General features: G+C 43.9%; 1 protein-coding gene across 1 annotated transcript in view; it reads left to right on the forward strand.

Annotated features, from left to right (window-relative positions):
* Window positions 1-354: 354 nt before the first annotated feature.
* Window positions 355-23209, forward strand: part of LOC108804952 (serine/threonine-protein kinase TNNI3K) — a 150011-nt gene continuing 127156 nt past the window's right edge. Inside the window, exons 1-9 of the mRNA XM_018576888.1 lie at window positions 355-394; window positions 1446-1554; window positions 10131-10216; window positions 11910-12007; window positions 13128-13238; window positions 18635-18733; window positions 20453-20591; window positions 20688-20832; window positions 21081-21185. Of these exons, the coding sequence (XP_018432390.1) occupies window positions 355-394; window positions 1446-1554; window positions 10131-10216; window positions 11910-12007; window positions 13128-13238; window positions 18635-18733; window positions 20453-20591; window positions 20688-20832; window positions 21081-21185 (932 nt within the window). The remainder of the gene's footprint in view (window positions 395-1445; window positions 1555-10130; window positions 10217-11909; window positions 12008-13127; window positions 13239-18634; window positions 18734-20452; window positions 20592-20687; window positions 20833-21080; window positions 21186-23209) is intronic.

Here is a 23209-nt window from a genome sequence, read left to right on the forward strand (position 1 = left end):
GCGTAAATTGTTGGCACTATATAAATACCTGTAATAAATAAGGTTATTATAGCACCTGGAACTTGAACGAAGCATGTGAAGATGTAAAAAAAAACTTACAGTTTTCATTTTGGGATTTTAATAACAGGCAATGAAGAGATTAGAAGTCTCTGACAATGTGATTACCTCCAGCGTTGCCTGCGCACAGAAGTCGCTCCGTGTCATTGTTGTGTGACATTCCATTGACAGAGACGTTTATTTTTAGCCGGTGGGGCTAGCATAGCCCTTTCAGCAGGCGGGACATTGTTCTTGCAGAAGGAATAGTGTTACCAGGAATTCTACGGCTGAAGGGGAGAAGAAAAAGAAGTAACACACATGGGGAACTACAAGTCCAGACCCACCCAGACATGTACAGGTAACGTCAGAGATTTTATACTCTATACAATTGTTACAATGTATTGCGGTTTTTTATGGGGCCTTTAAACTGAACTAGGAGTCACATAAGAGGATGAGGATGTGCAGCAATCAACAGCAGCCAATAAAAGCCTAACTCCAGGCAGATATAGAAGATACAAATTATATGAAGCTATTAAATTGAAAATAAAGTACGGTAAAGGGTAATTCGGGATTACTAATTCCACTTTCCAAGGGCAAATTTGGGAAAATGGAATGACCTCCTCCAATCTGGCCTCATCTCAAGCCCTCCACCCATATACTCCACCCATATACTTACCTGGGATTACCCCCTCCAATCTGGCCCCCTCTTCCCCCCACTATACTTACCTTTGGACGAGCGGTCCTTCCCCTCCCCGATGTAGGTGTACTATCCATAACCCGCCAGTATATATATAAAATATTATACACATATATAAAATATCAATTTAAAAATATTAACATAAAAAGAATTAAGGTTTCCCTTTAAATTTCCACCACCATTACCAGTATCACATTTTCCCCTTTAAATACATCATTGGACTCCAGCCACAACACCTCATACAATAAAATACACGAGAGGCTGGCAGTGTAATAAACACATGGTAATGTTTCCACTGGGACATTGGTCAAACATTCTGGGGTCAGAGCCGAGGACATGATAATGTCTACTCTCTCCTTCCCTGCTGCTACAATACTATTTATACATCTTGGCTTGCATCCTTCTACCCTTGAGATTTCCTTTAATGAGCCTGTTTGCATTATTACTTTGACTCTTTCTCGCATTTGCTTCCATCCAGTTTGCTGTGCGATGTTTAGGCCAAATTACAAGCATCACAAAATGCCTCAGTGAAAAAAAAAAAAAACACCCCGGTTACAATTCCTTTAAGATCCGCCGTAGCACTCGCTATTTCCACTTACACAAAGAGGAAGTCTCCAATCCGTGTGCCAAAAAATATGGCAAAGCAACAGCAAGTTATGACGGCCATTATTTTCTCTTGTCACATCGTTAATTCTTCTTTATTTTGTTATAGATGAGTGGAAGAAAAAAGTTGGCGAGTCCTACGCCGTTATTGTGGAGAGGCTGGAAGACGACCTTCAGCTTAAAGAAGTCGAGCAAGCTGAACTTAAATTGGTGTTCAGGTAAGTCCCAACTATCTAAACTGTCTGCCAGGTATATCTAATTATGTTCATTATTATATATTATTATTTTTAGTATATGTTAATATAGTGTGTCATACATTATTCTAATACTTCTGCTTTACTTTTAAATTACTTAAAGTGCAACTGAAGCCATTTCTTTTGGGATAGGGTGGAGAGGGATAAAAACACCTGCCCCCGTTAGGGAGAGTTACCCTCTCTATTTGTTTTGGTGACCGTTATCCCTGAAAGTTAAAGAAAACCTCAACTTTTGGTTTGTCACCAGAACAGAAATGGGAAATCTTCCAATGGGGATAATAGTCTCTCACTTCCTGCTGTGGCTATCGGCAAGGGAGGGAATTCTCCCTAATAGGACACAAATGGCTAGAAAAAAAATCTGTCAGGAGTTATAACCCCCTACAAAAAAATTTGACTTCAGCTCTACTTTGAGTATATTTTAAACTCTTCTGTGTGAGGTTTTCTCTGGAGTAGCTCCTTCCACTTCCTCTTTAAATGGAATTGCCAACAGTTTCACTTCCCGGGAGGGTCAGGACATTTGTCTAATTGTTATAGTTTTTGTAATAGAAAAGGGCTTAACCTGAACCTGGCTGCCAATTTAAACTTTTATATGTATGACTTCTGTGTAGGAACAGACACCACAAGGTTCCAGCTATTATCTTTTGTTAGCTAGAAAACGTCCATTGTGTACTTCTCTGAAATAGTTTCAGTTTGTTTGCCTAACAACATGAATTGTAGTTGTAAGCCATCCCTCTGTCCAATGACCAGCCTTTCTATGGTGCTGGCGGCCAAAATTAATGACTCTTATTTGGGGAGGGTGGGACTAGTCTAGAAAAGGATGGAAGTTCACTTCTATCCAGGTCTGCTCTGCCTCCTGTCCTCTACCATGCTGCTGCAGCTGTGGCTCCTGGTGTGATAGTAGGACCCTGATGTGAAGGAGACTGCTGATGTCAAAGAGGGCTCCTGATGTGAAGGGGATTGCTGATGTCAAAGATGGCTCCTGATGTGAAGGGAACTTCTGATGTCAAAGATGGCTCCTGATGTGTAGGGGGGCTCTTATGTGAAAGAAGGGGGCTATGATATGAAAGAAGGAGGCTCTGATGTGAAATAGAGGGACTTTGATGTAGGGGGGGGGGGGCTCCTGATGTGAAGGAGGGACTCTGATATGAAAGAAGGATGCTCTGATGTTGAAAGGGGAGCTTCTGATGTAAAGGGGACTCTGATGTAAAAGAGGGGGACTCTTATATGAAAGAAGTATGGTCTGATGTTAAATGGGGGGCTTCTTATGTGAAGGGGGGCTCTGATGTGAAAGGAGGGACTTTATTCTAAGAGATGTGAAAAAGGGTGCTTCTGATGTGAAGGGGGACTCTAATTTGAAGCAGGGATTTTGATGTGAAGGGAGCACTCTGATGTGAAAGGAGTTTCTGATGTGAAGGAGGGGTAGGCAATCCAAGTGTGAGTTGGGGGTGTACTCTGATGCGAAAGTAAGGGGATAATGGTCTGGTATGAATTTTAGAGAGGCCGCTTGTCTTTTTTTATGGTTTTCCATCACCATTTTTTACATTTTAGACTGAGGGTGCCTGAAGATTTTGTATCCTTTTAAAGAGTGCTGTGACTTTAAGAAGTGCTGGGGTAGACTACCAAATCTAAAAGATAGCATGTAAGGAACTGAGACATTGCAAAAAAAAAAAAACCTTTGGGATTCAGGGAGATTTAGGGAAAAAAAGGCCGGCAGCTCAAGTGGTTGAAAGATTCTTTCTATTTAAATGTAAAAATAAAAAACAAGATGCTGTTATGGATGTGTTGGTGTTAAACACATCCATATCACAAATTTCTATATATAACATATTTCCAGATGTCTTATGTAGGTGATAAAGATATACTTAGAAGAAATTAATCCCTCTGAATTCACAATCAATTCATTCTAATTTCCAATATATAAACATATATACTGTATATAGGTGTATGTATATATATATAGTGTAGCGCCCTCTAAAATGTCGCTATTCAATTTAGAGATACCTGGACTGACTATATATAGATCTATATATACTGTATAGATATATAGATCTATATATACAGTATCTATATAGATATATATATATATAGATCTATATATCTACAGTATATGTATATATATATATATATATATAGAGAGAGAGAGAGAGAGAGAGAGAGAGAGAAAGTTGTATTTTTTATTAATTTTTTCATTTTATTTCATTTTTTATTTTTTACATTTATTTATTTTTTATACAGATAGATGATTGATCGATATATACATATATCACAGTGCTGTGTAATGAAATGAGCTCTTCTCCTTATTTCATTGATTGTATTCCTTATCCATTGTTCTGTTCTAGATTCCGCGGTTCTAGTATCCGCGCTTTCTCCTTTTAGCTACATCTGCTCACGCTGTAGGCTTCCAATCCCCTGAGACAGGTGCATGTAGATTGTAATGTTGTGCAGTATATCACAGACACGCAGAAGCAGATTAATTGGTTGGGGGATTTAGGAAACAATTCCTCTTCTCTTGCCAAGGTTGTGGAGTAATAGAGAGGTTAATACGCAGTGTATGTACCATCCTTGACACGGCGCATTCCAGAGGACCGGAATAAGACGGCAGATTCTGCTGCCTCGCTCGGGTTTTTGAAAAGCAGCACGCACTTTACAAGCCAAGGACTGTCGTTTTTAATTTCCTCTAAAATTGTTCAAATATTGTGGATTCCACTCCTGCTTTCTGTTATGTTTATTACATGAATGTTCCATGAAATGAAAAATACATGAAAATAAAATATTGCGTGTAAACATTTTGGATATTTATATGCTGCCAGCAATTGGAGAGTTTGGCTTTTTTTCATTCATTTTAAAGGTTTCTTTGTTATCTGCTTTGTCTTGCTGTGTACAGAGCTCAATAGCTCAAGTTGCAATTTACATGTAAAAGAGAATGAGTCTTATCTGTGACACCTTCATGTTTCATGATTTTTTTAGATTAGGTGTGAACTTCTGTAGATTGTCTTTAACATTTTTTGTAATGTAACATTTTGCATGTGCAAGGCACAAGAAATATTTATAATAGATTCACATTACAGGTAATATTAAATACAGACAAAAAGTTTTCTTTAGCTCTTGGCGCTAATGGCTGCCAGCTGAACAATCCACTTGCTGTTGCACGCTCAAAGTTTTCAGAAGTTTATCACAGTTTTTTACACAGACTTGAGGGGCTGCTCATCCAAGGCTCTTGGGCTTCCACCACAAACATAGAAAACAAAAGGGAACAGAGCGCCACCTCCGTGTGTAAAATAGTTTATTACAATAAATAAAACAAGGGATATAAGTACTCACAAACAAACGTTTTCATCAGGCTTTAACAACAAACGAGAGGCCACACTGTCTGTTAACCCAACATGGTATCCCCCCGACTATGTAACACGGTAGTCTCCGGTCACATCACCGTCCACCGACCGCAGTCAGCCAAGATTGACGCATTTCTGGGGCAAGCCACCTTCCTCAGAATCATCTTGATTCTGAGGAAGGGGGCTTGCCCTTGAAACGCGTCAAGGAGATGCTAGTGCCTCAGGCTGTCTCATTAAGGGGATGCCCCTGGCCATCCCAATCATCTCAATTCATTGAAGTGCATTCTAGTAAATTAAAAGAGTGGTAGTCATGGGGGAGAGAAGGGAAGGGACATTAAAGGAGAATTATGAGGCAAGTGATTTTCACTCAGCCTCATAATCTGAGCCGACCTGTGACAATGGAAATGTCACAGGTAGGCTCAGTAGATCGGGAAGTGAGCGAACACATACCGGCGCTCGCTCACTTCTCGATCTATCCCTGCAGAGAGCTGTGACTGTCACTCACGGGATGCAGGGATTCCCCCTCCCCTGTCCGATCCGCCAGTTCTGACTGGCGGAAGGACGGGGGAGGGGGCGGGCACAACTGGCTCTGACTCTAGATAGGCAGAGCCAGCTGTCAATCACGCAGCTGGGTGGATCAGACAGTATTGTAGCTCGTGGTATACTGAGGTTTGGGTCATGGGAGAACGCTAGTTTGTGTTCTGCCGTGACCCTTAGGAGAACTATGGGGAAAAACACTTACCCCATAGTTCTCCTTTAAGCCTGGAAAGGAAAGGGCAAGATGAACTGGATGGTGCTGGATGTCCTTCAGCCAGGAAATTAGGCTTGCTTCAGCTTCTAATGCTCATTGGGAGAAGCTCAGCGTGTGCAGTGAAATCAGACAAACCAAGTTCAGTCCAGGAGAGGAGCCAGTACAACTGTCAACATCGATTTCTACATGATTTCAATTTGCCCTACAACACTCTGATCTTGCTTCGTGTGTGACAGAAGCCCCTATTAAGCCTTGCAGTTGATTTTTACAACCCTTTAGATGGGGAAACAAATGGAAAAATAAACTTCAAATGGAAGCCAGGCTTTATAACGCTGGAAATCGATTATTTATTACTCGTATTTCTATTCCAATGTACAAAATTTACAAGAACAGGGCAATATGCAAAAACTGATTTGTGGAATGTCACGGTTAATTAGGCTGTAATTATGTCAGTGAGATATTATTTCCATTAGTGCTGATGCAGATTGTGGCTTATCATTATTTAAACAATTCTTCTTGGCAAGCCAATAAATAGCGCGCGGAATTTATTAAAGATTCAATGGGAGTATTCACCGGTATGCTTCATGGATGCGGCAACTTGTTTTACTGTCGTAAAATTAAATTATGTTTAATCCATTTATTGAAAAGAATTCAAACTCTGGAAAGGAAGGAGATTGGAATTTTTAATAGATTGAACTTGTTATCGACTGTTCAGTTTAAAGGGTTTGTCCTTTTTTTTTTCTCCATTGGGCTGACCCGTACCAGGGCTGTATGGAGGGGCGGAAGCTTCCTTTAATGTGGACCAGTGCTGAGATGATAACAAAAAGGATAAATAATTAAAAGCATCATAGAAAGGCTGGAATACTTACTTCTCCTGGAGGAAACACTTCTCCTGGCTTCTCTTAGTGGTCATGTGACCACTAACCCTAACCCTAATGTCTAGGTATATGGCCATCCGGCCAGCATTGGAGGGTGTCCAGAGCAGTTTTGAGCTCTTCTATTACTAATTACGTGTCATCCAAGGAGGACAACTAAAGACAAACTATGAGCGCTCCCGCTATTAACTAATCACGGAATTAGCTAGCATAGTTACATAGTTGATGACGTTGAAAAGACAAAGGTCCAACCTATATGTGAGTTTGAGTCTCTTTGAACTCCCATCATGTGACCAGAAGATGAGGCTGACTGATCTCGCTTGACCTCACATGTAATGCCTAGGCATTAGTCATGCGACCAGCATAGAAGGCTATTCAGAGCAGTTTTAAGGAAAAGTAGGTGTTTAACATCTTCTATTACTCAGTGCTTATCCATCCAAGGAAGACAGCTAAACCTGAGCTATGAGCACTCCCGCCATTAACTAATCCCGGGGTCAGCTTGCATAGTTACATAGCCTATAGGGTTGAAAAGACACAGGTCCAACTTATGTGTGTGTGTGTAACTTCGAGTCTCTATGATTTCCCATCATGTGACTAGAAATCAGACTGACTGATCTCACATATCCAAATGCCTAGGCATTAGGCCATGTAATCAGCATAGGAAGGTATTCAGAGTAGTTTTAAGGAGAAGTAGGTGTTTAAGATCGTCTTTTACTGTTTACTTATCCGTCCCAGGAAGAAAGCTAGAGCTGAACTATGAGGGCTCTTGACATTAGCTAACCCCAGGATTAGCTTTCATAGTTACCTAGTTGACAATGTTCAAAAAGACACAGGTCCAACCTATATGTGTGTGTGGGTTTGAGTCTCTGTGAATTCCCATCATGTGACCATAGGATGAGACTGACTGATCTTGCCTGACCTCACATGTAATGCCTAGGCATTGCTCATGTGACCAGCATTGGGGGGTATTCAGAGCAGTTTTGAGAAAAGGTAATTGTTTCTGGGCTTCGTATGAGGGGGCTGGAGGCGTTACTGCCACCCCCTGACTTCACCTGGCCGGACTTTGTGTGCGGGGGTGTAGGCGATACTGCAGATGCTAATTATTAATCATCATACATAGAGGGATGCATTGGTAGAATTAGATTTTTGAGCGTAAAGGTCCTCTTTAACTAATCCCGGGGTTAGCTTGCATAGTTACATAGTTGATGACGTTGAAAAGACACAGGTCCAACCTCTGTGTGTGTGTGAGTTTGAGTCTCTGTGAATTCCCATCATGTGACCGGAAAATCAGACTGACTGATCTCACCTGATCTCACATATCTAAATGCCTAGGCAAGATTGCGCAGTTTTGTGCACGCTCTCTTGCTACGCAAGTGTGAATGGTGCGCCACAGATTAGTCCCTACTGCTGCCCCTCTCTTCTGTTGTGCAGGGGATTTTAAGAGGCTGATACAAAATAAAACTTGGGAACCGGAATGAAAATTAAGGTTCTTGCAAATTTTTGAGTTGTCACCAGAACAGAAACAAAGGGGAAATCTTCCAATGGGGGTACTTTTGCCCATGACAACTGTCTAGGAGGAGGTTTGCCCTACATTTGTTATATCTGCTTTGGGATAGGCTTTAGATGAACTCATATTGGAGCTTAGCTGTACCGTAGACTGCTTTGTGTCACCAGCATAACACCGAGGAGAAGCGTGATCGTAGTAAGTATGCAGAGACAATATGCTGGCTTCATCTGAAGATGAATTGGAAGGTAGAGGTGAATACTGAAAAGGTTGCTGGATACAGTAGTCACTTGTGCTCTGCTCTGATAATGTCAGGTCTCCTGAGGTTTTTTCCTGGTGTAGGTAATTCTTTTCAGTCTAGAACTTCTATATTCTATGCCGGAGATAAAGGCAGAACAAACACAAAATAAATCTTACCAGTGGAAAGGTCCGCGTATTGGGGCTGTTTTCTTCTGTCACTGATTACATCTCCCAACTTTGTCCTATTCTATTCACCAAAAAGCGCTCGTTGTCAGGTGGGACTCCGGGTTCATTTTTTAAAGGACTTCTCCGCAAGAAAGTTTAGACGTGGAGCAGTTTACTGATCGTATGGAACTTCCTGCTGGAGTCTGGATAAATGTTACAATGCAATAGAAACTTATATACCCTAGGTCTGATTATTATGATTAATTGTTTGCATTGTCCAGGTAGAGAGCAGTACTGAGAGGTCAGAACTCAATAAAACTGTTATAGAACCAGAGATTTAAAGAAGAACTCCGGCAAATCCTGCACTGCAAGTGTTAACTGCTGGTTTTGTACAGGGGGTTCAAATAAAGCAGGTATACTTACCTGATCCTCAGTCCAGGCAGACTCTTTTCCCCTGGCCTCCAGGGGTCTAAGGACTACTGATGTCCATTGACCTGAATTGGATGTGAGGATGCCGAGAGACATAGCACAGCTGGAGCGGAGAGGGAGAGAGGTGAGCGCTGACTGCCACAGTTAGGTGTGTCCATTGCCTATATATAACAGGGGGGCATGGCAGAGGTGTGTCCATTGACTATATACACTGAGTGGCCAGATTATTATGACCACCCATCAGTACTTCGTTGGGCCGCCTCGTGACTACTATTGCCTATATATAACTGGGGGCATGGCAGTGGTGTGTCCAATGACTATATATTACTGGGGGCATGGCAGGGGTGTGTCCATTGCCTATATATAACTGGGGGCATGTCAGCGGTGTATTCATTGCCTATATATAACTGGGGGCATGGCAGGGGTGTGTACATTGACTATGTATAACTGGGGATGTGGCAAGGGTCTGTCCATTGCCTATATATAACTGGGAGCATGGAAAGGGGTGTGTCTATTGCCTAAATATAACTGGGGGCATGGCAGGGGTGTATTCATTGCCTATATATAACTGAGGGCATGACAGGGGTGTGTCCATTACCTATATATAACCGGGGTCCTGGCATGGGGTAGTACATTGCCTAAATATAACTGGGGCATGGCAGGGGTGTGTCCATTGACTATACTGTATATAATGGGGGGCATGGCAGAGGTGTATCTATTGTCTAAATACATTGTGCTGGAAGGTGTCCATCTTTCTCATGATAGAGAGTTGGGAGGTATGCTGGTGGATACTACAAGTGGCCATACGGACATATCAGAAAGCAGTTCCAGAGTAATGACACAGGAGCCATTGCATGTAGACAGGGAGTACCTGAAGGCGGCCAGAGGAGATACAATAAAATGGAAGAAAACATTATTATAGAGAGAAATAAAAACATGGCAATACTGTAGTTTACAATGCACAGTGTTTTATCAACAATACACATCCAGTTCAGGTTGAGATCCACTTTAAACTGATTGTAGAACTTGCAGGGAAACAATGATTAAAAAAAATGATAAAATGAAGGTTTTTTTTTTCCTTTTAAGTTTAATTCCGCTTCACCATTATGCCGTCAATCAGTGTACATCAGGTTGAATCCATCAACACTTTGCTTTCTCTCTGCGTCTGATTAAAATTCACATAACTAAATAAAATGGCGCTAGCGATAAAGCCTGTGTGATCAGCTGTAAAATCTATTTTGCAGCTCAGACGACGCCTTCGGCAAAGTCAATTTAAACTATCGAACAGAGAATGGCCTATCTCTCCTTCACTCGTGCTGCATCTGCGGCGGTAAGTACGGCTCCTCCATATAAAAAAATAATACTACTTCTATTTAAAAATAAATACAATATGAAAAACATTTAATGGTACAATAAGCAGAGCAATCTTTTTATTCAAATGAGCAGAGGGGGATATATCGCTGTTCAGACTTCAACCTTCCATCACAAAATAGTCTATTATTGGCCCCGGTTACCATAAGGATCGCAAAGCCAAAGGGTTTGCGGCCAATCACATCCCTCCTTTCTCTTTCTAACTGCTATATGACAGCTTGAATGTCATTGGCTGTTGTGGACAAGGACTGACGACACACTTAAAGCCCAATTCCAGCCAAATCGTTATTTTCTTGATTTAGGTTGGCTATGGACGGGTTAGGATCTCTGTCAAGTCTTAATTCCCATACTGGCGTGGCTTCCTTCACTTCCTGCCTGTTCATTGGGTGTGAGACACAACAGGAAGTGAGGAGAATTCTCTCCACTTCCTTTCTATTTGACAGGTTTCAAGCCAAACAGGAAGTGATGGGAATTCCCTCCATTTCCTGTCTTTGTGATCAGGATTAGACAGAACAGGACGTGAGGCAACATTTCTCCACTTTCTTTCTGTTTGACAGGTGTCAAGCAGAACAGGAAGTGATGGTAATTTGTTCTGCTTCCTGCCTTTTTTATGGAGACCAGAGAGAACAGGGAGTGAGGGGAAATCTCTCCACTTTCTTTCTTTTTGACAAGTGTCAGACAGAACAGGAAGTGGTGGGAATTCGCTTTGCTTCCTTTCTTTTTTGATCAGCATCAGACAGAACAGGAAGTGAGGAGAAATTTCTCCACTTTCTTTTTTTTTTTTTGACAGGTGTCAAGCAGAGCAGGACATGATGGGAATTTGTTCTGCTTCCTGCCTTTTTTGTGGGGATCAGAGAGAACATGAAGTGAGGGGAAATCTCTCTGCTTCCTTTCTTTTTGACAAGTGTCAGGAAGAACAGGAAGTGATGGGAATTTGCTTTGCATCCTTTCTTTTTTTTAATCAGGATCAGACAGAACAGGAAGTGAGGGGAAATCTTTCTACTTCCTTCCTTTCTTTTTGACAGTTTTAAAACTGATTTTCACTCATTTCCTATCCCAGTGGTAAAGTTGTCACTGAAACAGGAAGCAAGGGGGAAATCTCTCGAAATGGGACACAGTCAGCAACAAAACACCAACAAAGGTTGAAGCCAACGCATGCTGATGGCACAGGTGTGCACACCCTTTAAATTAAAGTTGTTGGGAAGGGTTCAAGACTCCACCTGGGAGACAGGAAAGCTCCACCCAGGAGTCAGAGTGGAGTCCAGTGCAGCAGGGTGCTGCGGATTGGTAAGAACCCCCAGTGTGCAGGTTAGCACATGACTGAGGCTGTCTGGAGGAACAGACAGTGGGCTGAGGCTGGAGCAGCGGTGCTGCAAATGCAAAGCCAGGAGGCTGGATGGGCATGTGCTGCCATGAGATGCTAAAGAACCCCTGCGAGGGTAATTGTTATGTTTGGTTAACTTTCATTTAATAAAAGTGGGCAAGGAAGCCCTTGAATGAAGATTGCAGCGAGTGGATGCGTCCTTAATGCGCTACCATTGGAAGCTAAACACCACAATATATATATTTGGCAGGACACAATGCACACAGGAGAAATACATTGTAACTGAGATACGTCATGTTACATCATTCAGCCATGTTTTCCTTTGCAGGTACTAAGTCTCATATTCGAACGTTGATGCTGAAAGGTTTACGACCATCCAGGCTGACTAAAAATTGCTTCACTGCACTACACATAGCGGCCTATAAGGTATGATCTACTGCCGAAGGACTTCCGTGTTCTCTGGGGTAGGAGGTGATCTCCAATGCCGACCTCCAGAGCTGACTAGTGGATGGGAACCAGACTGGAGATACTAATACCTGATAGGTGATCGCTGGTCATAACTGCTGAAATAAAATCTCAGTTGCATTAGAGTGTATCATTTTCATAAAGTCAAACTCGATTGGTAGACTTGCATTGAGATAAAGGAACAGCAAGGCTCAAGTATTCGGGACTATGGTTTTGCAGTGTAGTTAAACCCAGAGCTGTCCCCATAATGAGGCAGCCTTAGGTTGTTGCCACAGGCAGCATCTCATTGGGTCACGTGGCACCTGCCATTCTCTTTCCAGCTAGAGTGTCTCAGGTTGCTAAGACATTTTTGAACAACATGTGACGCTCTGGTTGGTGTCCCACCCAGCTCCTGGCAACCAGTGACATCAGTGAGCTGGGCAGACAAAGGTGCTGCTTGGGCACTCACCCCCCGAACCTGCACTGCCATCATCCAGCACCGACCCCCTGGACCTGCACTGCCATCATCCAGCACCGACCCCTACGGACCTGCACTCCCATCACACAGCGCTGCCCCCCTGTTCCTGAACTGCCAGCACCCACACCCCTTCCCCAACGCCGGACCAGCACCGTACTGCCAGCACACACCCTCCAACCTGCACCACCGGCACCCAGTGCTTTTGGCTTCATGTGCAGATGACTGAACCTATGTACTCACCAAAGGCCAATACTTTGATTTGCGCATAGACGCTAAAAACGATATATTGTAATAATATTGTCACAATACATTTTACTAATGAATTCTGGAAACATTGTTTGCAGGCTTCATCTTATCAGCTCTCCCAATACACAGAGCTGGACCAGCTGTCAGATTGACAGCCCAGTTGGCTGATTACACCGGGAGAGTGGTTCTGTAGTCTGTAGGACTCGGCTGTCAGTGTAACAAGCAGGTCCCGCTCTGTGTATGTGTGTGTCTGGGTCTGTGCAGATATTTGGTTTGCTGTTGCTGTACAGAATATAATACATATTGATGTTTCTTCTGGTCTTGCTTGTCGCCTCTCACCAGAAAAAAAGTGAATGTAACTTATATTTCCTTTGTCAGGACAACGCTGAGCTGCTGACAGCAATGCTGCACGGTGGGGCGGACATCCAGCAGGTGGGCTACGGCGCTCTGACAGCACTTCACATCGCAACCATCGCAGGAAACCACGAGGTGATTGCATGGGCTGTTACAGAGAGACTTGATCAAGATTTAAAGCTACTCTGCAAATATACAAAGCCCCTTCCCTATTGTGGTCACTGACACCAATGCTACGGGTTATTATTGTGGCCACTAACAACAATGTTGGGGGTTATTATTGCATCCATTGACACCAATGCTAGGTGTTATTACTGTGTCCACTGACACCAGTGCTGGGGATAATCATTGCATCCACTGACATCAATGCTGGGGGTTATTATTGCATCCACTGACACCAATGCTGGGGATTATTATTGCATCCACTGACACCAAAGCTAGGGGTTATTATTGCATTCGCTGACTCAGATGGTGGGGGTTTATTATAGTAGCCCCTGACTCCAATGCTGGGAGTTATTATTGCATCCACTGACAGCAATTCTGGAGGTTTTTACCGTACCCACTGACACCAGTGATGGAGGTTTTGATTGTGACCACTGACACCAATACTAAGGTTTACTATTGCTGCCGCTCATAGCAGTGCATGATATTATTACTGCATCCACTGACACTAATGACGGGTAGGTTTTGATTGAGTCCACTGGCACAAATGCTGAGGGTAACTATTACCACCACTGACACCAATGCTGGGGGTTATTTGTGCATCCACTGACACCAATGCTGGGGGTTATTACTGTACCCACTGACACCAGTGATGGAGGTTTTGATTGTGGCCACTGACATCAATACTGAGGGTTACTATTACTGCTACTCACAGCAGTGCATGATATTATTACTGCGGCCGCGGACACCAATGCTGGGGTTTATTAGTGCATCCACTGACACCAATGACAGGTAGGTTTTGGTCATTCATTGCATTCCTGTACTTTTAATCTTGGAGTCTCAGCATCATATGTGAGTGTTATCTAGGGCGGTCCAACTGCAAATTCAGTCTGCTTAGGAATGCCCGCTCCTGCAGACCAACATCCACCCATCATACCGTTTTCACATTTGCATAACTCCTCCCAAGAGCCAGCCCACTGCTTGCATCAGGGCTGAGGGCTCTTGGGGGAAGTACTGAGGTGCAGCAACCCTGCCAGCCCCTCCCGCCAGCTATGATCTGCTTGCATTGCCTAGAGAAGCTCAGAAACCTGGTGATAGAAGAGAGTAGGTAATGAAAATGAATGTTAATGAGGGGGAAAGGGGGACCAGGGAAATCAAAATTTAAGCAGATCAAACTTCAACTTGAAACTGTTTGAGCTAAAACTCTCATTGTAATTGTTGATAGATATGATTTTCACGCTTCGGCTGTATCTGTGAGTGCTGATTGATGCCTAACAATACCGACTGTAGGTGTGCTACCTTCAAAATAAAATCGCGTTTTGGAGAGTCTTGAAGCTGGGTGAGAGGGTCACGTACTTCCCCATAAAGAAAAAAGAATGAGAGGCATCTAATTTGTCAGTATGCAACCTGCTTTTGTGAGATATACGGAATTTCAGGCGGCGGTATTAAATCACGCGGAAATAAACAGGAGCCGCGGCATGACCTGGACCCGCTATGTTTTGCCTCCCATAGAAATTGATATAGACTTCTATTTAAAAGCAAATGTGGAGGTCATTGCTTTTCCCATTCTCCTCTAAAAAGCTTCACTACACTTCAATATATTTCAGCATCTTAGTTGTGTCGCTTCTGTGTGATTGGCACAACATTTAAACATCGATTCCTCAAGGACTCCTCATCAAGGTAATTCTTTTTTCTGGTTTTGTTTCGGTGTTGCGATAAAAAAAAAAAGTAGAAGTGGATACCAGGAAGGAAAGGGAGCTAAAAGAAGGAAACGGATAAACAGAGTAACATAGTAGGTGACAGAAATGTGTATGTAAAAAGTATAAATATTAGGGATGCACCGATACTGATACTAGTATCGGTATCAGCGCTGATACAAAGTATTCGGGCGAGTCCTTGTTCTCGCCCAAATGCTCCGATACTTACCTCCGCAACTAGAACTTCCGGTCAGAAGGAGATCTCCCTCTGACCGGCAGTGCTGAGGGAGCATGGAGCCGGCTTCCTTTCCAATCAGGAATCCGGGCAGCGGGTTATGACCCGCCTCCCGGCTTCCTGATTGGTCAAGAAGCCAAGCTGCCTAGGAACAAGTGAAGCCAATCAGGAAACCGGGAGGCAGGCCATGACGTGCCCCCCGGCTTACTGATTGGCTGGGAAGCCAGCTTCACTAGTTAGTAAGCAGCCTGGCTTCCTAACCAATTAGGAAGCCTGGGCGGCATGTCATGATTTGCATCCCAGCTTCTTGATTGGTCAGGAAGCCACGCTACCTAGCAACAAGTGACGCTAACTTCCTAGCCAATCAGGTAGCCGGACGGCACCTCATGACTGGCTGCCTGGCATCCTGGTAGGTCAGGAAGCCAGACAGCCTCAGCAATTGAAGCCGGTGTTCTTTCGTTAGAACTTCGGCTCCACAGGCAATCAGGAAGGCGGGCGAAGGGTTTCACTGGTTTAAAAGAGGTCTGAAAGGCCATTTATGTAAAAATGGAGAAGCGAAGCTTGAATAGAAGGGGAGGGGGGGCATCTATTGTCTGCCACATACAATGCTGTTTTAACACCTCCTAGCTCCAATTATGCAAATGCAATCAACACCTGGTTGTGAACAGATTCTGTGGATTGGAGCGACATTCCCTATATATGTTCCCAGAGAATTTTTGTACAAGTCATTCTGAATTGAGAATCTGGTCGGATGACCAGTGAAACGTCTTCAAGAAAAATACAGCAAGTCTAGTTGCCTTGACTTATTTTTTACAGCTATAGTTACATAGCTAGTCAAGTTGAAAAAAGACACAAGTCCATCGAGTTCAACCAATCATGTATGTGGAGTAGATGTCTTTCTGGTTCTCAGTCCTCATCTACAGGTCTGACAGGAAAAGTGCAGACGCAGACAAGCTAATGGTAAACACTGCAGAGGCTAGTTTGTGCCTGTGATGACGGCTCTCACAGTACAGAAAAAGAAAAAGCGGAGCTCAGAGGTTATATCACCAATATTGCTGGGAGTCCCCGGATATATGAAAGTATCTAATGTGTTTTAGAAGTAAAGTTACCCTTCAAAGATGCATTCCTTTAATGAACTCACAACAAAACAACACCATGCAACATACACCTTTAAATGTGGATTAACTCGCTATCTTTCTAGCTGAAGAACCAAATCGCAGGGGGAAAGAAAGCAAATGCTGGATGGCGGAATTAAAAGTCATAATGTTTTCCTCGGTGATAATTTACTGCATCTGTTTCAGTGGCGGTCTGACGGCGGCACTTTGGGAATTCTGTGAGCTTATCTGGCGAAACAGAACTCTAGTAAGCCGCCTGCATAGAAGGCAAAGCGAGTCAGAGCTTGGCGCTGCACGGCGACCAAGTTGATCGCTGATGCTTTATATGTTTAATAAAGTTTTCAAATTCAGTTGAATGCGGTATTAAAGCTGAACTCCAGGCAGATATAAAATACACATAATAACACAGATCTGTGTGCAATCATTTATCATTAAAGGAGAACTATGAGGTGAGTGAAAATCATTCATCCTCATAGTTTGAGCCGACGTGTGACAATAAAACTGTCACACGTCGGCTCAATAGATCGGGAAGTGAGCGAACACATACCGTCGCTCGCTCGCTCACTTCTCGATCATCTCCCTGCAGAGAGCGATGACTGTCAGTCACTGCTTCCGTCCGTCCCGGCTGCGGTGGTCTCAGTATACCTCGAGCTGTAGCTCGCAGTATACTGAGCTTTCGGTCACAGGAGGACGCCAGTATATGTCCTCCCGTGACCCTTAAAAGAACTATGGGGAAAAACACTTACCCCTCCTTTAAATGTATTGTTTAATGTATGCAAATTTTACTTTGTATCAGCCTCTTACAATGCCCTCTACAGCAGAGCATAGGCCGGGAGAGACAGGAGCAGCAAAAGGAGCAATAACATGTAGATAGGAGGAGAGAGCACAGACAGAAAGATAAACTCCTCAGTCTGCTGTTTCTTCTTTCCCCTGTCCAGTCACAGGCAGTGGCGTAACAATCAGGCGGCCGCTATGGGGCCCGAGGCAAGGCGGGGCCCGGCCAGGACATCTCCTTGATGCCATGCGGGCCGCCTGGGTTGCTATGGCATCTTGCTCGGACAGCCAGGCTGCTGGCTGTCACTGGCGCCTGTGAGGAGGAACGCTCCGTCCCTTCTCACAGCCGCTGCTGAGTTGGTGACAACCAGCAGCTTCGCAGGAGGTGGCTGGGCCCGTCATCGGCAGTGATCAAGGGCGCGGGGCCCGGCGATCGAGGGGCGGGACCTGGTGATTGAGGGGGCGGGACCCGGCGATCGAGGAGGGGGGGCCCAGTGACGGAGGAGTCGATCGTGGAGATCTCCAGCCCTGGCAGACAGGTCTGTGCTGTGTAGCAGAGTGGTGTAAATCTCAGGACTGGAGGTACTGAAATAAAAATCCTTTGGCAGGTAAAATTGCTCCTATATATGTATTTCATCTGTGTATGTCACAAGTAAAAAATAAGAATGGATAATTAAAATTAAAAATAAAAAGATAGTTAAAAAGTAAAAAATATATAAACAAAGAAATAAGTAAGAAATAATAAGTGTAACAAATTATAAAAAATAAAAAAGTACAAAAATAAATAAAAGTAAAAAAAAAGTGTTAAAAAAGTAATAACAAATAAAACTAACCCTGCCGCCCCCGCCATCTGGTTGCCATTGGGGAGGGGGGGGGTAGCGGGGAGGCGGGTGCATTGAGGAACCTGGCTTTGGGGCAGCAGAGAGAGTAAATCCGGCCCTGGTGCCCAGCATGCTGACAGCTCTTCTGCTACCCGTCCTTGCATTAGACATAATTTATGGTAAGATCAATGACAGTAGGGAAATAGCCGGTGGCGGGGGGGTATTAAAATTTAGTTATAGCGCCCCATGATCTGTAGTTATGCCCCTGCCTTCAGGCTCATACACAATGTAATGTCTATATCTTCCATTCACAAAGAGACTTAATCTGGCTGCATAAAAATGAAAGATGGCTGCTGACTGTAGCCTGGGGGAGCAGAATTAAAAGTCAATTATTGAACTTTCATGCTGTTTTAAGACTCAGTAAAGAACACAAATGGTGTCTCCATTCCTTATAGCAGTGTGTGAAAATAGTAGGTCACTGTTAAATTACTTTTCAGTTTTCTCCCCTCGCCCCCCATTATTGGCTCGTTTCGCACAGCGATCACAGCGTATCGCGTCTGATCATTTAGTTTTGCCCAAGGACAAACACATTTCCTTTTAATCAACTCCTATCAATCCTATTCATCCATTGTCCATTACACACCTAGCCTGACTGCCAATGTGTTCCCGTCATTGTGTCCCTGTCACCGAGTCTGTGTCACACGTCATGTCTTTATTCTCCCATCAGGCTGTGGACATTTTACTGCAACATGGAGCCTATGTCAATGTTCAGGACGCCGTGTTCTTCACCCCGCTACACATCGCAGCGTACAACGGTCACGAGCAGGTGAGGTATCAACAATGAAGTCAGATTATGTGATATCATTATATCCAAACTGGTCACAAAATCTAAGTGTCATTTCTGAGAAATAGCCTTGTTGTGTGGAACAAGTGCATATGCTTTATGGGGTCCAGGGGCTGACTGGCAACTTTTAGCCCAGGGGGCAAGTACAACCCAGAGGCCCATGGTGCGCCAACTTGACCCCCCCTCCCGCTTTGCCTCTTCCCCCGCCTTCTCCCCGCCCGTCTGCCAATTAGAAGTATGGTTGCTTCTCTTGCTCATGTGGAAATAAAACAATTATCCGCCATATACACTGAGTGGCCAGATTATTATGACCACCTGACGTTTGTAGGCAAATTAGCTATAATTTGGCGCTGAAGTTGCTAGAGGGCCAGACCATTATAAATAGGGAAGCAGGTTGTTTACCACGACAGTAGAAGTGATGGGTAAACAACGCGATTTAACAGCCTTTGAACGTGGGATGATTGTTGGTGCTCGGAGCCATGGAGCGAGTATCAGCAAAACAGCAGAATTTGTTAAATGTTCAAGAGCAGCTGTTGTTAAAGTGTTTAAAGACTGGACTGTCAGCCGAAAATCTGGGTCTGAACGTGCGAATTGTGGCCGTCAGCGACTAGTCAATGTTAGGGCAGAACAGAGAGTGGCAAGACTGGTACAAGACAACAGAAGGGCAACAGTGCAGTGTCAGATTCCTCGCATCACCTTTCAACATCTCGTGGAGTCAATGCCAAGAAGAAGCGCCACAGTATTGAAGGCAAAAGGTGGCCCAACGAAGTACTGATGGGGTGGTCATAATAATCTGGCCACACAGTGTAGATTGGTGGCCAAAAATTGAACCAATATGAAAATTAAGATCCAAAAAGTCAGTGCTTTCAAGCGTGTAACAGTGGCATTGGTCTTGCTGCTCGTCCAAAGATTAGAGTATGTTGGAAGCCAATAACGGGACGGTAAAGAAACACTAGAGAGAGAGAGCGCATGGACCTAGAATATTATCACCAAAACCATTTATTGTATAAAAACAAATAGTAGTTAAGTATTGTACTATTTGTAACCATTGTTTGATGCAGATTTGGAGTTTGAATGATACAATTTATTTGCTAAATCTAAAGCCACTCTCAGGAGGGGTGCGGAGGATCTCAGAAGGGGTGTGGAGGGTCTCAGGAGGAGTGTTGAGCATCTCAGGAGGGGAAGATTTGTGGGCTAGCGCTGTAAGCAGCGCTGTGTGGTTCCCCAGAAGGCTCTCACGAGGTCCCCAGCAAGCCTAGGACCTTACGGCCGCCTTTTCAATTTAGAAATTTAAAGCGACCATGCCTCCTTCAATAGGGGGCGGGTGCTCCGGATCTCCCCCAGCCTCAGGACCTGGTGCAGATGTTGTGGCTGCAATGGTGGTGGGTCCGCCCCTGTAAATACCTGTTGATCTTTCCAAAAATGAAGTGCCCTTGGAAGGAAGTGTGTTACTGGCAGGATCACCATGTTAAAATAAAGGGGAAAAAGCCTGGACTGTTAAGCTGCAACAAACTACTTTGATCAAAATGCATATATCGTTGGCACTATATAAATGTCTGTAATAAATAAATACATTTTGGATGTCTGGCTTAACATTCTAATCAGTGGTTCTTGCAAAGAAGCTTTATATTTTGGGCCATACAGTATTTGTGAGCACAGGTCTGCTTTTATTCAGACTGATCCCTTTTTCCTCTACCTTAGGTCACTCGCTTGCTGCTGAAATTTGGAGCGGATGTTAACATGTGTGGAGAGGTGGGGGACAGACCTCTGCATCTGGCCTCTGCCAAAGGCTACTTAACGATCACAAAACTCCTGCTGGAAGAGGGCACCAAAGCAGACGGTGAGTGTTGATTCTGGGTGACATGGTCCATGTCTCATATGCTAATCTGCATCACTGGATGTTGCACTTTACTTATACATGGATTTTCTCTTCCAGTCAATGCTCAAGATAACGAGGATCATGTCCCACTCCACTTCTGTTCCCGGTTTGGTCACCATGAAATTGTCAAATATCTTCTACAGAATACTGCTGATGTCCAGCCTCATGTTGTGAATATATATGGTGACACCCCCCTACACCTGTGAGTGCGTTAATCTAACTACCAAACTCAAGATCTTCCCGATCTTCCCTGTTTTCCTTCATCTTCCTTTCTTTTTTCCTTGCTTCCCTTCATCTTCTTCCTTCCTAACCTCCTTCCTTCCATCTTTCTTTTCCTTTCCTTTGCTTTCCTTTCCTTTTCTTCTATTCTTCCTTCCCTCCGTCTTTCTTTTCTGCTTTCAATCCTTCTTCCTTCTCTCTCTCATTCTCTTTCTCTCTCTCCCCCATCAGTGCTTGTTACAATGGGAAGTTTGAAGTGGTGAAGGAGTTAATTCAGCTGTCCAGCACAGAAAGTCTGACCAAGGAAAATATTTTCAGTGAAACGGCTTACCATAGGTAACTGTCCTTCTGCTTGCATTTTTTACATATTAAATTGAATTTATATTGGGCGACCTGGACCTGGGCAATGGGTGCCACACCCCTCATTACTCATCTCCTAGGGGTGTGGCCATTACAAAAACTAGAGGCCATCACCTAAAATTGGTGGAAAAGAAGTTCCAGCATAAGGGGCAAAGGGGGTTCTTCACAGTTAGAGCGGTCAAGGTCTGGAACTCACTGCCACAGGCAGTGATTTCAGCAAAGAATGTGGAATTGTTCAAGAAACTTTTGGACGATTTCTTAAGGGACCGTAATATACAGGGGTACAAGTAGTACTCCTAGGAACAAGATCCTATAGGTTGGACTTGATGGACTAATGTCTTTTTTCAACCTCAAATACTATGTAACTATGTAACTATGTATAGCTAGGACACCATTCAACCAAGCAAGCTGTAAAGCAAGGACACCATTCAACCAAGCAAGCTGTGTAGCAAGAACACCCTTCACCCATTCAAGCTGTATAGCAAGGATACCATCCAGCCAATCAAGCTGTATAGCAAGGATACCATCCAGCCAACCAAGCTGTGTGGCAAGAACACCATCCAACCAATCAATCTGTGATGTCCTTGCAACACCAGCAAGCAGTGCAATCCATCTCAACTGTTTATCAGTTAATTGGACGTTGGACCACCAACCTGACGTTTGCTGCAGGCAGCACTAAACATGGATACCAGGAAAAGCAATGTTTGATAAAAACAAACTTGATAAGGGAAAGACAATCTGCACGATAGACAATCCTCCTCATACTGACCATACCCTCAACAAAATAATCATTCAGTGGTAAGGACTGAGAAACTTTGGTCTGGGAAACATACCAAACAAATATCTCTTAATTGTAAGGACCTGTTTCCTGCGGCTTAAAGAAAGCCCACCACACACTATGTGGCAGTGTTTGATTGGCATGGAGAAAAGTGGCCATCTTCTCAGAGGATATGCTTTATTGTGACACACCTTTTTATATAGATATGTTATAAAGTAGATTGTAAGAGATAAATTGTTAAGGAGGAAGTTCTTTATGAACTGAACAAGACAATTGCTTCTCTGTGAAAATGATATAGACTCGCCTAATTAAAATACCAAATAAAATAACATCACAAGTAATCCTCATTATTCAGCTTCCTTTAACAAATGAGCACAACGCATTTCACAGCTCTGCATTCTACCAGCTGCTTTCTGTATGCAGTCACATACTGAAAGACTTGCCTCTGCTGTGATCACAGTTTAGGACAGGGAGCAGATAGCTACAGCGTATAAAGCCCGGCAACTGTCAACGATTGCAGGTCCAACGTCGCCTGAGGTCTGAATGGGGAATTAGCTCCACTTGGGGCCCACACTATATTTTTTGTACTTGCCAGGGGGAAAAATTACCCCCTGCCCCATGGCCCAGCCCTGCCCTGATCACTCACAATGGGGATACATTTAATGAAATATTATCTTCCAGAAACTGATTGCACTAAAATTTCAGTTGGCTTTATAAGGGATAATCAGCCTTGGTGGAAAGTCCATTAGAAGAGTGTAGGCGGGGTTCATCGGGGTGACTCACGTGTGTGTTCCCTTTAGGATGGCTATGTGTAACCCCATGTATAGCAATACGACACCAGGCACCCCTTCTCTCAGGGGCCTCGGCTCTGGCGTCGTGCTACCAACACTTGTGATACTGCGCACACCGGGCCCTCATGATATCCACCGCCTATGCGGACTTCAGCACTTCCTCCCCCTTAGGGAGAAAGGCCACCATCAAGGGCACCCTATGTCAGGCATAGCCCGTTTGCACACATACCCGCCTCCGGGTGGTTACAGCCACGATACAGTCCAACATCATACTCTTGGTAGAACCCCTCCATCTCAGAGGTTGGAGGAGGAAGAACCAGTCCACACAGATAGTCTTTTCTTAGCTTTACTTGTTATTGGTCGTTGCAAAAGATAATACAAGGTTTTCGGCCATCCCCAGGTGGGATGACAGCACATTACTTCACAGTTCG

The sequence above is a fragment of the Nanorana parkeri genome, unplaced genomic scaffold (genome assembly GCF_000935625.1).
Source record: "Nanorana parkeri isolate BGI_ZX_2015 unplaced genomic scaffold, ASM93562v1 scaffold79, whole genome shotgun sequence".
In the NCBI taxonomy this organism is placed as follows: domain Eukaryota; kingdom Metazoa; phylum Chordata; class Amphibia; order Anura; family Dicroglossidae; genus Nanorana; species Nanorana parkeri.